Genomic DNA, 14,458 nt, shown 5'->3' with positions numbered 1-14,458 from the left:
TATAGCACCCTGTCTTCTTTCCATAGCAACTCTCTGGGCTTAGTTTTCATGATGTAAACTTTGCTAGATGGGTGACCAACTCTCTTTGCTAAAAGAGAATTTAAACTTGTTAAAATAAATTTAACACACGAGAAAATCTTTCCTTCCCTTCATGCTGCACCAGGATTTTCAGGATGGAGAAGCAGTTGCTTGCTCTCCACAAAACCTTCATAAGGCAAGGACTGTGGCACTGGGACATGTCCTGCTCAGCTCTCTGAGGTAGTCAGTGAAAACTCCAGTTCTAGAAGCTTGAAACCTAAGTGAATCATCAGGACCCTCATCCTGCAGCCACCACAGACAGAAATCCATCATTAAGGCAAGGTCAACTGCACTCTGAGCTCCTGAGGAAAATGCAGAGAAAGGAGCCCCTAAACAACTTCATAAAATACTGAAGTTACACTTCCAGAGATTTCTCATGTCCCATCCCTACAATGGAGGTAGGTTTTAAGTAGAATGTTTCCTATTGCCATCAGGCGTAAGTAGCTAGTAACAAGAATGCATCTGCTTCTCTTGTCTCAACTGCCACCTCTCCTTGCCTCACACTTTGTTCCAGTCTTACAAAACTGCTCTAGCTCCCGGCATACACCACGCTCTCTCCTCGTTTCCAGCAGCCAAGAGCTTTGCTCCTGTTACTCTCTCTGCCTTCACCAGCACCACCTTTCCTCCACCGTAAACCTTGCTGTCAGTCTCCTCCTCGTTTTTCCAGCCGACTGTCACATGCTCTAGAGGCTTTCCCAGGTTCCCCCAGGCTGTGTAAACTGCTCAACTTCTGGGCCCCCAATCAAAGCATGTTACCAAGCAGCTTTACCTGGATCTTTCCCTCTAGACTCCAACTTTTCAGGGCAGAGACCACCTCAGTTCATCTTTGTATTTTCACTGTCTGGTATAGAGTAAGTGGTGACCTTCAGTTGAAAAAGATAAGGAGGCATTTGACTTACCTTTGGTTTTTTGGGCAGGGGTTAGGAGTACATGGATCCTTTGAGATGCATGATCCAAACTCAAACTGATGGTCTTGGAGGCCCACACAGCGAGCAATGCAGGCACTGGGGTAAGTGCGTCCATTCTGCCCACACACAGGGACAAACTGATCTGCACAGTTACAGGGCAGACCTGAAGGGAGGAGAGTGCCTCAACAATGTGCATTTGTACGGTCCCCTTCCCCTCATGTTTCCTAATTAAGGCAAACCACTAACAAGCACGCAGAGGTCTCAGGTTAAAATACAATTTTAATAAGTCAGAAAAAAAATCCTTCCAATCTCTGACAGTGTTTTTAAAGGTGGCAAGGTTCTGAAAAGCCATCTGTCTGCATAATGACTTTCCTTTGTTCCATTTATTGCCAGCTAATTGAGGGCCTCCAGATCTTGATTCCAGGGGTAGAGACGAACAGAGCTATGGGTAGGAAAAGTAAAGAATGTTTCTCCCGATCTGGTATATAAAATCTGAAATTTAGATGTTTGATTCTGGCTTAGGGGATTTCTAGAATGTTAAAGGATAATATCAAAACCAAGACAAATAATGAAGGTTGTAAATGCCTCACATAGGTTGCTTCCATCTCCTTAGGGAGGGGGAAGAACAAGAAGGTAGTAACTTGGGAAATTATTGTAACTTGAGACTTAAGAATTTTCATGAACATCTCCTTCTGAGTCCTGTGTGGACTGGGGCACTCTCTGAGTCCCCCAAAATGTGGTATACTTTGTGGCCAGTAAAATCTCCTTAGAGTCTGCTAGCTAAATAGTCATTAATGTAATTTATCCCAGGACACGAGGGGCTACACACTACAGGGAAAAAGCATCCTGCTAGTTGTAAAGTTCAACTTCCCAAAACACTTAGATGTAAGTAAATAAATAAAAGTCTTCCGTGTACATCCTTAGTTCATTTTTCATCCCCACATCATTTTAACTGTTTCTCTAAGCAGAATGAATTGTCCTCATCAGACAAAGCAGACAAAGGATAAAAATAAAGGACAACAACAACAGAAGAATAAAGCAGCAAAGGCTGGTACTCATTAGGGTGGATAGAGGATGGGGTGGAGCTAGTCCTGCCTCTACTTCCTCATCAGTCTGCCGTTCACTTCTTATTTCTGATCTCCTTTTTATTTCCAATGGGCTGGAGATACAAGGTTGGTAAAACCCTATTCTGTTCTCTTCCTACCCCACTCCATGTGTAATACCAACTCCATGGAAGGAGAATCAAGCTGCTGGTGCAGCAGCAAGAAATGGAGTAAGGGCAGCTACCTGGTTCCTCTTCACCCAGAACCAAAGGTATTTCAGATTTGGGAAAAAGCAGATACCAGCAGATGCCAGCCACTGTGCTGTTGCTGTTGACAACCGTAGCTTCTTCTCAAGAAAAGAGCATCCCATCGAGCTAGGTTTTTCACTTATTGCAGCTGGTGTGAGCATAATACCAGCAGCATAAAGCAAAGGAAAGTCAAGAAAGTCGTATTCTTGACCGATTGTTCACAAAAATTCTTAAGTTTCAAAATTACAATAATTTCCTGAGTTACTTTCCTGTTTTTCCCCATCCCTAAGGAGATATGAATGGAAGGAATCTATGTAAGGCGTTTACAACCTTTGTCTTTGTCTTGCTTTTGTTATCACCCTTCAACATTCCAGAAATCTCCCAAGCGAGACTTGATACATCTAACTTCTAGATTTTATATAGTAGATTGGGAGAAACACTCTTTATTTTTTCTACCTATAGCTTTGTTTATAGGGGTCCCTACCTATATGAATACAGTAAGACAAGGTAGGACAAGAAAGAAGGTGGTAATAAAAACATTAAAACAGAAGCAAATTTAGAAAATACATGGACACTTTAGACCATAATGGTAGGGATAAATGGGTATTTTAGCAAGTAGAAAAATTACATTTAACTAAAACCATCCCAATCACTGGCCCTGCTCTTTTTGACTCATGGAACTCTAAAAGGACCCTAAGAAACCACTTAGTTTAATGCCTTCAATTTATAGAGGAGGCAACAGATCCAGAGAGGAAAGTACCTTGCTCTCAGGTTATGTATTAATTTTACTGTGAAAATTTGCAGTTAAGGCAAGACCAGAGAAGCTGCGTTGAAGGGAACATGAGTACAAAGGGATGAGGGCAGCTTCTGGGTGACCATGGTTACCTGTGAAGGTACGACGGTCATCTTCTGAGCTGTGCTCACTGAGACACAGGCGGGTAGAACACACCAAATTACCAGCAAAACAAGAACAGATATTGCAGTCAATATTAAAAGAAGTTCCATGACCTGAGAGAAAGAGAAATAAAATGTTGATCTATGTAATGCATTTATAAATAAATCATAAATTAAAAAATTGAATAGTTTAAAGAGCTTTAAGATAGAAATTCTTGAAAGATGACTTCTGAGTACACAAACTAGGTAGTTAGTGTTGTAATACTTATAGATTTGTATTTACCTCCCACCATACCCCTCCAAACCCCTAATGTGCTCATCTCACCAGACTGCTCCTTATTCTCTGAGAATGTTCCTGGCTACCTCTTTTGCCTCAAGTGCTCGCTCCTTTCCTCCTTCTGGAACTTTACTCATCTTTCCAGGACCAGTCCTGATGCCATCTTTGGGTTGAAGACTCTCCTGATGCCCTGGCAGAAATGACTAGCTCCTTAAAGTACATACATTTGGTCTGCTCCTTTTTATGGCTCAAATTCTCTCCCATCTTAGCATGCAAAGCATGACCTCAATCCCTCATCCCAGTTTCAGCCCCACAAGGCACTAGTATGTTCTTTTGTAGAGAATAGGCATTTAATCAATGAAAGCTTATGGAAGGAATGAACTTGTCTATCTTCAGATGTTTTCTGTGATTCAAGGTACATACATTACATTTTAGAATATGGACTAAGCAATGAATACCTGACTTGCGGGTCTAAGCAGAAATTTGCAAGCCCTTTTTAGCCAAGAGTACTCTTCTTAAAATAAAATCTCACCCAGAAGAGTAAAGCAAGAGGCATATGAAAGCTGAACTACTCTGGTTGATGGGTAGGGGGATGGACATAGAGGTAAGGGTAGCAGAATGAGCACGTGTAGTGGGGAACACATTCTCAAAAGTGGTATTTTTTCACAATTTTTGAGGTTATATATTGATATGAACAGTTATTAGGGCTATAAGCAAAAGATGGTTAAGGAAACAGTGAGAAAGCAAGACTCTCAGACTTTTAGAGAAGGCGATAAAGCAGGGCACCTTTTAATGTGCTCTCTCGCAACCATGAATCAACAGTGTAGTTTCCATCCCCCAGTTTGCTTTGCATAACGTCAAACTCTGAGTTTTACTTCTGGGAAAGGGGCAGAGGGGAGAGAGACTGTTGAGGAAGGGGTGGGGAGGGGTAGACCTGTGTCCTTGCCTGTGGAGGGCAAGGGCTTTGGAGTCGAATAGGCCTGGGACTGAATTCTGCTTTGGTCACTTACTAGGTGGGTGACCTCTCTTACCATCAGCTTCTTTACAATAGCACCCGTATCAAAGAGCAACTGGGAGGATTTAAGGAGATAACACAGGCCAAGACTTAGCATAGTGCTTGGCACACAGTTAAGAGTTCAAGTGTTGGTTATTATTAGCTATTAGTCCCTTCTTGATGAGGCTTCTAAGAGGGTTCCTTAGAAGTCCTCATGTTCTGTATAGTTGAAAAATACTTCCCTGGAATATTTGCTTTGTAGACTTTACTTTCTGGTGAGAACCCATCCAATATTCTCCCTACAAAATTAATATAACTAATCTCATGTTAAAAACAAAAACAGTTCAAGACTCACTTTTTCTTTTTCCTCCAACAATACAAGACTTCTGAAGGTCTATACAGTGCATCTCTATACAGTTTTCTAAGAGTCCACTTTGCCCACATGAGCAAATTTTATAACAACCAACTTCCCCTGCAGATGATGGCACTTGGATCAGTGTCCCCTGACGGACAATAAAATCAGATGCTTCGCCCAATTTGCAACCTGTATAGACAAAATTAGCTGTGAGAGTTGGTATTGTTCTCCGATATTGTTTTATGACATTAGATACACTTCACACAAGTCTTATAGGTACTGTGTGGCCACTAAAGATTATGTAATAGAACTTTCACTAAACTAAGGAACTGCTTTGGTTCACTGGCCAAAAACATATCCTCTCAAACAAAAATTCCATGTTCTGTGAGATGGTGGTGATTAAAGGACATGTACCTCAAAGTTAGCAATAGTTCTGTACAAAAATGCTATCAGATATGTAGTTTTTTATTTCTTTAGGCTTATCAAATGTATGTTAAAAATCACAGATATTTTTAAAATGGAGTATGCCGACTGACTAGTTTTAGAATAATCTTGGTCAGAAAACTTTTAGTGATGGAATACAAGTACATCTTAAATTCAAAGAAAAGTTGAATACTTGATTGGACTTAAGGAAAACCCATTTGTTTCCAAATTTAACAAGATTTATTATGATGCTATAGCTGATATACTATAGCATTACACAAATATTATACATGGTCTTTTGAGACATCATGCTTATTTAATCTTTTGTTCCTTTTTACTTCACACATGTTTAAAAATGTTGATTCTAACATGATAAAGAAACATTTTCAATTGGGAAATAGATAAAAGAAAGCAACTATATTCTAAAGGGACCCACAGAGAGATAAAGACCATAAAAATTCTATGGGATAAAAATTTTTCAGCCTTAAAATCATGTGCATTTCAGCACAACATTGAATTTATGAAGATAATTACACATCCGACTGAGAATGCTATTTCTCCATGTTTTAAAGGAGAGAAAAGAAAAAACACGAACAATGTGCAGTACATCTTCTCAAACATTACAGCATAGAAGACAAAGTACAAAAAGCTGGCCCAAGGGTCTTTCTTCTTTTGTTGTCAAGAACCCTATGACTCGTTATGAGAGTCTGGTTTTGGATTGAAATTAGGTTACAATCAAAATGACTATTGAAAATTACATTTGTCTTTGTCTGCTTACATAAATAATACATGTTGGAAAAACCTTGAACATTATAGAAAAACATAATTTAGAAAATAATCTCATTCCAAAGATAACTCCTATGAAGAAACAGCAGAGGCACGTACTCATACCCACCCCACACCCCACCCATCTACCTCTTACCTTGAACACAAGAGTATGGAAGGCAGGGATCACCAGATGGACACCCTTTCCGGTTTACCTCACAGAGCTCATTAGCGGGGCAAGGATTTGGGTTACAGGGATGAGTCACTTCTTCTACAATGTTACCCAAAGTACTTGGTCCTGAAAAAACAAAAACAGATCAGTTTAACCAACCCAAAAGAGTAACAGAGGTCTGTAAATTGTCTGAGTTAATGACATCTGGAACAAATGGACAGCTCATGAGGACTGATTCTAGTAAGCTATTAAAATACTCAGATTCCTTGATCATTTGTGCATTTAGCATAAACATACATTCATTCATTTGTTATAAATAAGTTATTGGGTGCCTACAATACACCTGGCAAGGTTCTAGGTACTGGAGATACAGTAGTGAACAAAATAGACAAATCTCTAACATAGAGTTTACATTCTGATCAGGAAATAGACAATAAATAGACACTGTGTGTGTGTGTGTGTGTGTGTGTGTATGTGTGTGTGTGTATATATGTAAATAAAAAGTCAGATAACAATAAATAATAAGCAGTGTAAGGGGATGGAAAGTAACAGGTATATTTTGAATAAGGTAGTCAAATAGCTTATGTCTAAGAGGGATAATTTAGCACATTTCACCATAAATGATGATAATTTATTATGGTAAGATGGACCCTATACCATGATTATATTTCTTGTTAAACAATGACCAAGGAAGAATCTCATTTAATATACAGTCATCCCTCAGTATCTGTGGGGGATTGGTTCCAGGACCTCCATGGATACCAAAAACTGAGGATGCTCAAGTCCTTTATATAAAATGGCATACAGGGGCTTCCCTGGTGGTGCAGTGGTTGAGAGTCCGCCTGCCGATGCAGGGCACGTGGGTTCGAGCCCTGGTCCGGGAGGATCCCACATGCCGTGGAGCGGCTGGGCCCGTGAGCCACGGCCGCTGAGCCTGCGCGTCCGGAGCCTGTGCTCCGCAAAGGGAGAGGCCACAACAGTGAGAGGCCCGCGTACCGCAAAATAAATAAATAAATAAATAAATAAATAAAACCATAAAAAAAAAAAAGCATACATAGTATTTGCATATAACCTAAGTACTCTCTCCTGTATAGTTTAAATCATCTCTAGATTATTTATTTATTTTAATTTAATTAATTAATTTATTTATTTTTGGCTGTGTTGGGTCTTCATTGCTGTGCGCGGGCTTTCTCTAGTTGCGGCGAGCGGGGCTACTCTTTGTTGTGGTGCGCGGGCTTCTCATTGCGGTGGCTTCTCTTTTTTTTTTTTTTTTTAGCTGTACGCGGGCCTCTCACTGTTCTGGCCTCTCCCGTTGCGGAGCACAGGCTCCGGATGCGCAGGCTCAGCGGCCGTGGCTCACGGGCCTAGCCGCTCCGCGGCATGTGGGATCTTCCCGAACCAGGGCACGAACCCGTGTCCCCTGCATCGGCAGGCGGACTCTCAACCACTGCGCCACCAGGGAAGCCCGCGGTGGCTTCTCTTGCTGTGGAGCACGGGCTCTAGGCACATGGGCTTCAGTAGCTGTGGCTCGCGGGCTCTAGAGTGCAGGCTCAGTAATTGTGGTGCACAGGCTTAGTTGCTCCATGGCATGTGGGATCTTCCTGGACCAGGGCTCGAACATGTGATCCTTGCATTGGCAGGCGGATTCTTAACCACTGTGCCACCAGGGAAGTCTATCTCTAGATTATTTATAATACCTAATACTATGTAAATAGTTGTAAATAAATGTAAATGCTATGTAAATAGTTGCCAGGTGTACAGCAAATTCAAGTTTTGCCTTTTGGAACCTTCTGGAATTTTTCTTTTCCGAATATTTTCAATCAGCAAATGCGGAACCTGTGGATATGCAGGGCCAACTATATGTGTGATATTTAAAAAGAGTATTGAAATTTAAACAAAAGCATTTCTTTAAGTTTCCTCCCACTGAAAAAGTTTCCTTCTACACATATATTTGACTGCTCTAATAGCATCCAGGATTGTGAATACATTCATTTTGCCTACTTGATTTTAGGCCAGACTCACCCTCTAAGACTAATAGAGGTAGAGGGCTCTTGGAGTTTATCTCATCCAGCCCAATCATTTTATAAATAGGGAAGCTGAGACTCAAAGAAGTGATCTGCCTATGATTCTAGTCTAATGCTCTCTTTTTTTCTATACTGGTCACTAAGGCTAAGGGACACAGTTTGTTTGTCTTGAGAAAATATAGCAGACATTTTCTGCTATATATAGCAGGATGGCAATGGGCCCACGGATAAAAACATCTCTCCCAGTTTCCCTTACAATTAGGGGTGGTTTTCCCTTACACTAGGATATGGTGGCTAGAATTACAGTGGTCATGTTGTGACGATAAATACATGGAGTAACCTTGATGATGGAAGCCAAGCACTAAGGACGGTGGAGGAAGAAAAAGGAGGCTAGGTTCCTGATGATGGAGCCACTATAACAGCCCTGGACTATTTACTTCCGGGCTTTCTTTTGCTTCTATCTGTTCTGTTATTTGCAGTTGAACTTAATCCTCTCTAACACAGGAAAACAAAGCTAGCAGGAGCTGAACTCACTGCCTTTCCAGCTAGCTCATGGCACTAATGCCCCCTGGTGGCAGCCTAAACACTTCCCTTACCCTAACTACATGGTGTGTATGAGTTCTACTTGTTAATCCCTGGTTTCCACCACACATAGTCACCTCCTGCCAGGAAACTTAGCTCCAGAATCCCTCAAGAAGATACCAACTTATTCTTCTAGCTCTTGGCAGGAGTATTTGGCACAGAAAAATTCCATTTTTCATGAACTAACCCAGACCATCATTCCTTACCCCCTATTTGGTGGATAAATCCAAGCCAACACCTGGCTCAGGTCCACTGATATTCCGACGACAGAAAGCTGAAGAATCCCTAGGGGAAATTCCACTTCTTGGTCAAATCATGGCAAGGAGACGGCAATGATAAAGAGCTGGTTATCCAAGTATGCTGGCCCCTGATTCACCACTTCGAATTCCTGATTGATAACAGTTCACTACCTCCTCAGACTGATATAATAATTGCTTCTCTGTACATATTTTAAGATGGGGGGGACTGACATATACACACTACTATATATAAAATAGATAACTAATAAGGACCTACTGTATAGCACAGGGAACTCTACTCAATACTCTGTAATGTCCTATATGGGAAAGAATCTAAAAAAGAGTGTACATATGTATATGTATAACTGATTCACTTTGCTGTACACCTGAAGCTAACACAACGTTGTAAATCACCTAGACTCCAATAAAAATTAAAAAAAGAAAAGAGAGAAAGATGACAATTCTTTCCTGAGCCAAAGAGGCCAAGCAAATAAGAGTCTGCAGTTGAGGTAGTATCATTAAACCACATGTTCTCAACAGAATGATACTCATCCAAAGCAACCATCAAGGGCAGAGACAGAAGGGAGAAGCCTTTGAAATTAAAAAAACCGAAGTACTTACTGAGATATGTATCCAAAGGTATACAGTTCTCCAGGTCATCTGTAGGTGACAGAAGCTCACAAATACTTTCAGCTGTGTGGTCTTCAGGGAATTTGTTCTGGTCCCCACATTTCTTCAGAATCTCCACACAATCTGATCTTAAAAAGGAAAACACACACAAATTTAGGGTTTGAGGAACTGCCTCACGTTGTCTAGCCAGTATCAATTCTGTTTCAGTTTTCATAACTCAACAATGTTTCACACTTTATAGGTGTAAGTATGACAAAAGAGAATAGGGGTGATAGCAGACCTTATTAGGTTGAGGAGTAAGTAATGTATTACCATATCAAAGCATGCCTAACTTTCTCCGACCTGGGATCAAAGGCCTTGCTCAAATTTTACACTCATACTTACTGTTACTACCATCCGTGTGGCTGTTCACTGTCTTTGAAAGGAAATGAACCTAGGCTAATCCGATTTGCTCTTTGCAAAATCATACATTGTCTCAGGACCTTATGCATGCTTGCTTCTTCCTTTCTTCTTCTATCACTCCCTTCCTGCCGTTCTCTTTTTAAAAATCTGCTTTGTTATCAACATTAAGGTGTTTGGCCTATAACAACTGGAAAATCCACTACGTTACAATTTTCTGTCTTCAATAGGGATTTGACATCTATAAAATTTCTGTGCTAAGAGTCTATAAATTTCCCACTTGTTGCCTCTGTCTTGTCACCCAGTAGTTACCCCTCATCTCTCCCCTACTCAGGCCACCCTCAAGTCATGTCAGAGAACAGATCCGGACCCTATTCAAGGTTGAAATAATCTGCAGTCAGTCATCAAGTGCCCAGCAGCACTGAGCCACATACCAACACCTTAAGGGCTGGATATTACCTTGGTTTTGGAAACAAAGATGCTTGAAGAGCAGCTGACACAGATTACTATGTAGTTAATGCTTTTGGTTTCACCCACCATAGCAGCTTTCATCTTTATCTTGGATCCTTTATTTCTTGTCTTCCTATTTACTTTTTTTAAATTTTATTTTTTATTGGAGTATAGTTTTATTTATAATGCTGTGTTAGTTTCAGATATAGCAAAGTGATTCAGTTATATATATACATATACATATATATATATTCTTTTTCTTTATATATATATATATATATTCTTTTTCAGATCTTCTCCCTTATAGGTTATTACAAAATACTGAGTATAGTTCCTTGTGCTATACAGTAGGTCCTTGTACTTTATCCTAGATCTTAAGCAAACCATTCACAAAATGTTTTAGGAACAGGCCCTAATGACTATATTTACTAAGTCTTTCACTCATCAAACATTTTTGGAATACCTATTGCATATTAGGATTATGCTAATCCCTGAAGAGGAGAAAAAGAGGAGAGAGGAGATAAGAAAAGAGAGGTACAAAGAAGAATAAACTCCTCAAGGAGAGCAAGGTCTAACAGAATCTGAAACAAGTACACAAATTAAAATATACAAATAGAATTGTGCATTGAAGATATGCAATGTTTCTTGAACTAAGTTCCATAAGAGAAGTACAAATAAAGGTCCACAGAAATTTGTAGTAAGGATAAATTACTATCAGCTGGAGAAATCTGGGAAGATTCCATAGGAATGACTGGTATTTGAGAGGGGCTAAGAAGGACAGGCGGTGGGCGAGTGGAGATGGAAGAGTATTTTCAGCAGAGGAGGAAAAGCATTTAACATGTGGGGGTGATGGGCAAAAGGAAGTGGTGGGAAAGAAAACTAAAGATAGGCTGTGGGTAGAGATCATGAAAGGTCTGAACCAAAACCAGAGAGTCATTATGATGAAAGAAACTTACTTGCAAATAATACTTCCCCGGGATTTACTATGACAAGGTTTAATCTGCAGTGAACAAGCTATTGCTTTCCACATTTCTGGCTGGCACTTTTTAATGTCAAGAACAGGTATGTTGATAAATGGCATCTTTATGCTTCCTTTCTCCCACAGCTTCATGTCATTCATGGCTCCTTGATCTGACTGAGCATTGCAACTCCTGAAAAGTTCTGTTGGTCTGAAAAGAAAAAAGGCCAGAAGGAATCAAGAGGCAATTACTTTCTACAGAGAAACAATGTGTAAAATCTTGACATGCTAATGCATCAGGAAAATTTGATTTTTTTTTTTTAAGGAAGAAAGTACATACAACCTATCAAAGACTGTCAGCTTTGAATATATGAAAATTCAATGTAGACACAGACACTAGCATTAAGACTCTGATTGCAATTTTTCTTTATAATATGGATTTTTGTGAGGCAGTTAAAAACTTTAAAACACTGTGGACAGGACTATCATCTCCAACTATACCATTTCTTTCATTTCACAAAATAAATATTAAAGTCCAAGTTTTAAAAATTGAGGTATTATTTATAAAAATAAAATTTACAGATTTTATGGTTAGTTTGATGTGATTTAACAAACATGTACCTTTACACAGGCATATCCAAATCAATAAAGAAGCATTTCCATCACGTCAGAAAGTTCCTTTGTGTCCCTGTCCAGTCAATGCCCTCCCTGCTGACTGCACCCCAGAGGCCACCACCATCTGTGCTTAGATCACCATCGATTAATTCTGCCCATTGTAGAACTTCATATAAATGGAATCATACTATATGTATTCTTTTGCGTCTAGTGTCTTTAGCTAAATAATCTTCTTGAGATTTACTTATGTTGTTATACATATAAATTGTTCTTTTTATTGTTCAGTAGTATTCCATTAATAAATGTACCACAATTTGTTTATCTCAGTGGTTCCCAAACTTTTTGATCTCATGACTCATTTACACTCTTGAAATTATTAAGTTCTCAAAAAGTTTTTGTTTATGTGGGTTATATCCACCCCTACCCATCACATTGTAAATCAAAACTGAGAGATTTTTAAAGTACTTATTCATTTAAAATGATAATAAACCCATTCATTACATGTTAAAGCAAAAATTAGTGAGAAGGGTAGATCTGTTTTATAGTTTTGAAAATCTATTTAATGTCTGGCTTTATAGAAGACAGCTGCATTTTCATATCTGCTCCTGCATTCAATCTGTTGCTGTATCATGTCTTAAAGCAGCTGGAAAACTTCACTCTTCACTCTTTTGAGAATGTGAGTGAAATAGGCAAATAACATCTTAGTATTATTATAAAAATAGTTTTGATCTCAAGGGGTTTTGGGGACCACAGTCCACACTTTGAGAAATGCTGGTTTATTCATTCACTGTTTTATAGACATTAAGGTTGTTTCTAGTTTTCATGTCTCTTTCCCCTGGCTATGAATGGCATTTTTGGGTCATAACTTATTAAGAAACTGCCAAACTGTTTTCCAAAGTGGTCATACCATTTTACACTCTCACCAGCAATGTATGAAACTTCTAGTTGGTTTACATGCTTGTCAGTCTTCTAATTTTAACTTTTGGTATGAGGAGGCATCTCATTGGGGTTTTTATTTGCATTTTGCATGACTAATGGTAATACACTTTTTCATATACTAAGTAGCTCTGTTGATGTCTTCTTTGATGAAGTGTCCTTGAAAATATTTTGTCCTTTTTTTTTTTTTGCGTTACGCGGGCTTCTCACTGTTGCAGCCTCTCCCGTTGCGGAGCACAGGCTCCGGAGGCACAGGCTCAGCGGCCATGGCTCACGGGCCCAGCCGCTCCGCGGCATGTGGGATCTTCCTGGACCGGGGCACGAACCCGTGTCCCCTGCATCGGCAGGCGGACTCGCAACCACTGCGCCACCAGGGAAGCCCTGCCCATTTTTTAATTGGGTTGTTTGACTTTTTATTATGAGGCTGTGGGAGTTATTTATATATTCTGGATACAGGACCTCTGTCAAATGCACATGTGTGTGTACATGTGTAATATATTGAATATTTTTTCTCAGACTGTGGCTTATCTTTTCAAATTTTAAATGGTGTCTTTTGGTGAACAAAAATGTTTACCGTTGAACTCTAGTTCATTAATTTTTTTCTTTTATAATTAGTGTATTTTGTGTCCTGCCTACAAAATCTCTGGCTATATCAAGGCTATCAACACAGTCTGCTATTTTTTTTTTCTAGAAGCTTTTATTTTTAGCTTTTATGTTTAGTTCTATGACCCATCTTGAATTAATTTTTGTGGATGGTGTGAGATGGAGGTTAAGGTTTTATTTTTTTCATACAGATATTCAGTTGTTCCAGCATCATTTGTTGATAAGATGTTTCTTTTTGCACTGAATTGCCTTGCTGCCTTTGTTGAAAATCAATTTATATGTGTAGGTCTACTCTTGCCTCTCTATTTTGTCATTGATCTATTTGTCTAAACTTATGCCAATATTACATTGATTTAATTTCTTTTTAAAATTAAAATTTTTTAATTTATTTATTATTATATAATTTATTATTATTCTTTTTTGGCTGCACCACACGTCTTGTGGGATCTTAGGTTCCTTGACCAGGGACTGAACCTGGGCCCTCGGCAGTGAAAGCACAGAGTCCTAACCACTGGACCACCAGGGAATTGCTACATTGACTTAATTTCTATTGCTTTGTAATAAGTCTTGAAATCATGTACTGTAAGTTCTCCAAATTTATTCCTTAAAAAAATTGTTTTAGCTATTCTAGGTTATTTGTCTTTTCATATGAATTTTAGAATTAGTCTGGCACTTTCTATTTTAAAAAGCTGGTTGGGATTTTGATTGAGATTGCACGGAATCTAGAGATTGGTTTCAGGAGAATTAACATCTTAACAATACTGAGTCTTCTAATCCATGAACATGGTACTTCTCTCCATTTAACTTCTCTCTTCAAAGTTTTCTGGTTCCTAGTGTAGAGTTCTTGCACATCTTTTGTTAATCT

General features: G+C 39.2%; 1 protein-coding gene across 1 annotated transcript in view; it reads right to left on the bottom strand.

Annotated features, from left to right (window-relative positions):
• RECK (reversion inducing cysteine rich protein with kazal motifs) overlaps window positions 1-14,458 on the bottom strand; it is a 73,928-nt gene that overhangs the window by 12,495 nt on the left and 46,975 nt on the right. Inside the window, exons 11-16 of the mRNA XM_022600214.2 lie at window positions 11,438-11,650; window positions 9,624-9,760; window positions 6,143-6,283; window positions 4,798-4,986; window positions 3,163-3,285; window positions 978-1,149 (exon numbers count right to left, since the gene is read on the bottom strand). Coding sequence (XP_022455922.1) covers window positions 978-1,149; window positions 3,163-3,285; window positions 4,798-4,986; window positions 6,143-6,283; window positions 9,624-9,760; window positions 11,438-11,650 — 975 coding nt within the window. The remainder of the gene's footprint in view (window positions 1-977; window positions 1,150-3,162; window positions 3,286-4,797; window positions 4,987-6,142; window positions 6,284-9,623; window positions 9,761-11,437; window positions 11,651-14,458) is intronic.

The sequence above is a fragment of the Delphinapterus leucas genome, chromosome 6 (assembly GCF_059928025.1).
Source record: "Delphinapterus leucas isolate spDelLeu-1000000601 "Yukka" chromosome 6, BTC_Dleu_Yukka2, whole genome shotgun sequence".
Lineage (NCBI taxonomy): Eukaryota > Metazoa > Chordata > Mammalia > Artiodactyla > Monodontidae > Delphinapterus > Delphinapterus leucas.
This window is presented reverse-complemented; position numbering and strand designations above follow the sequence as displayed.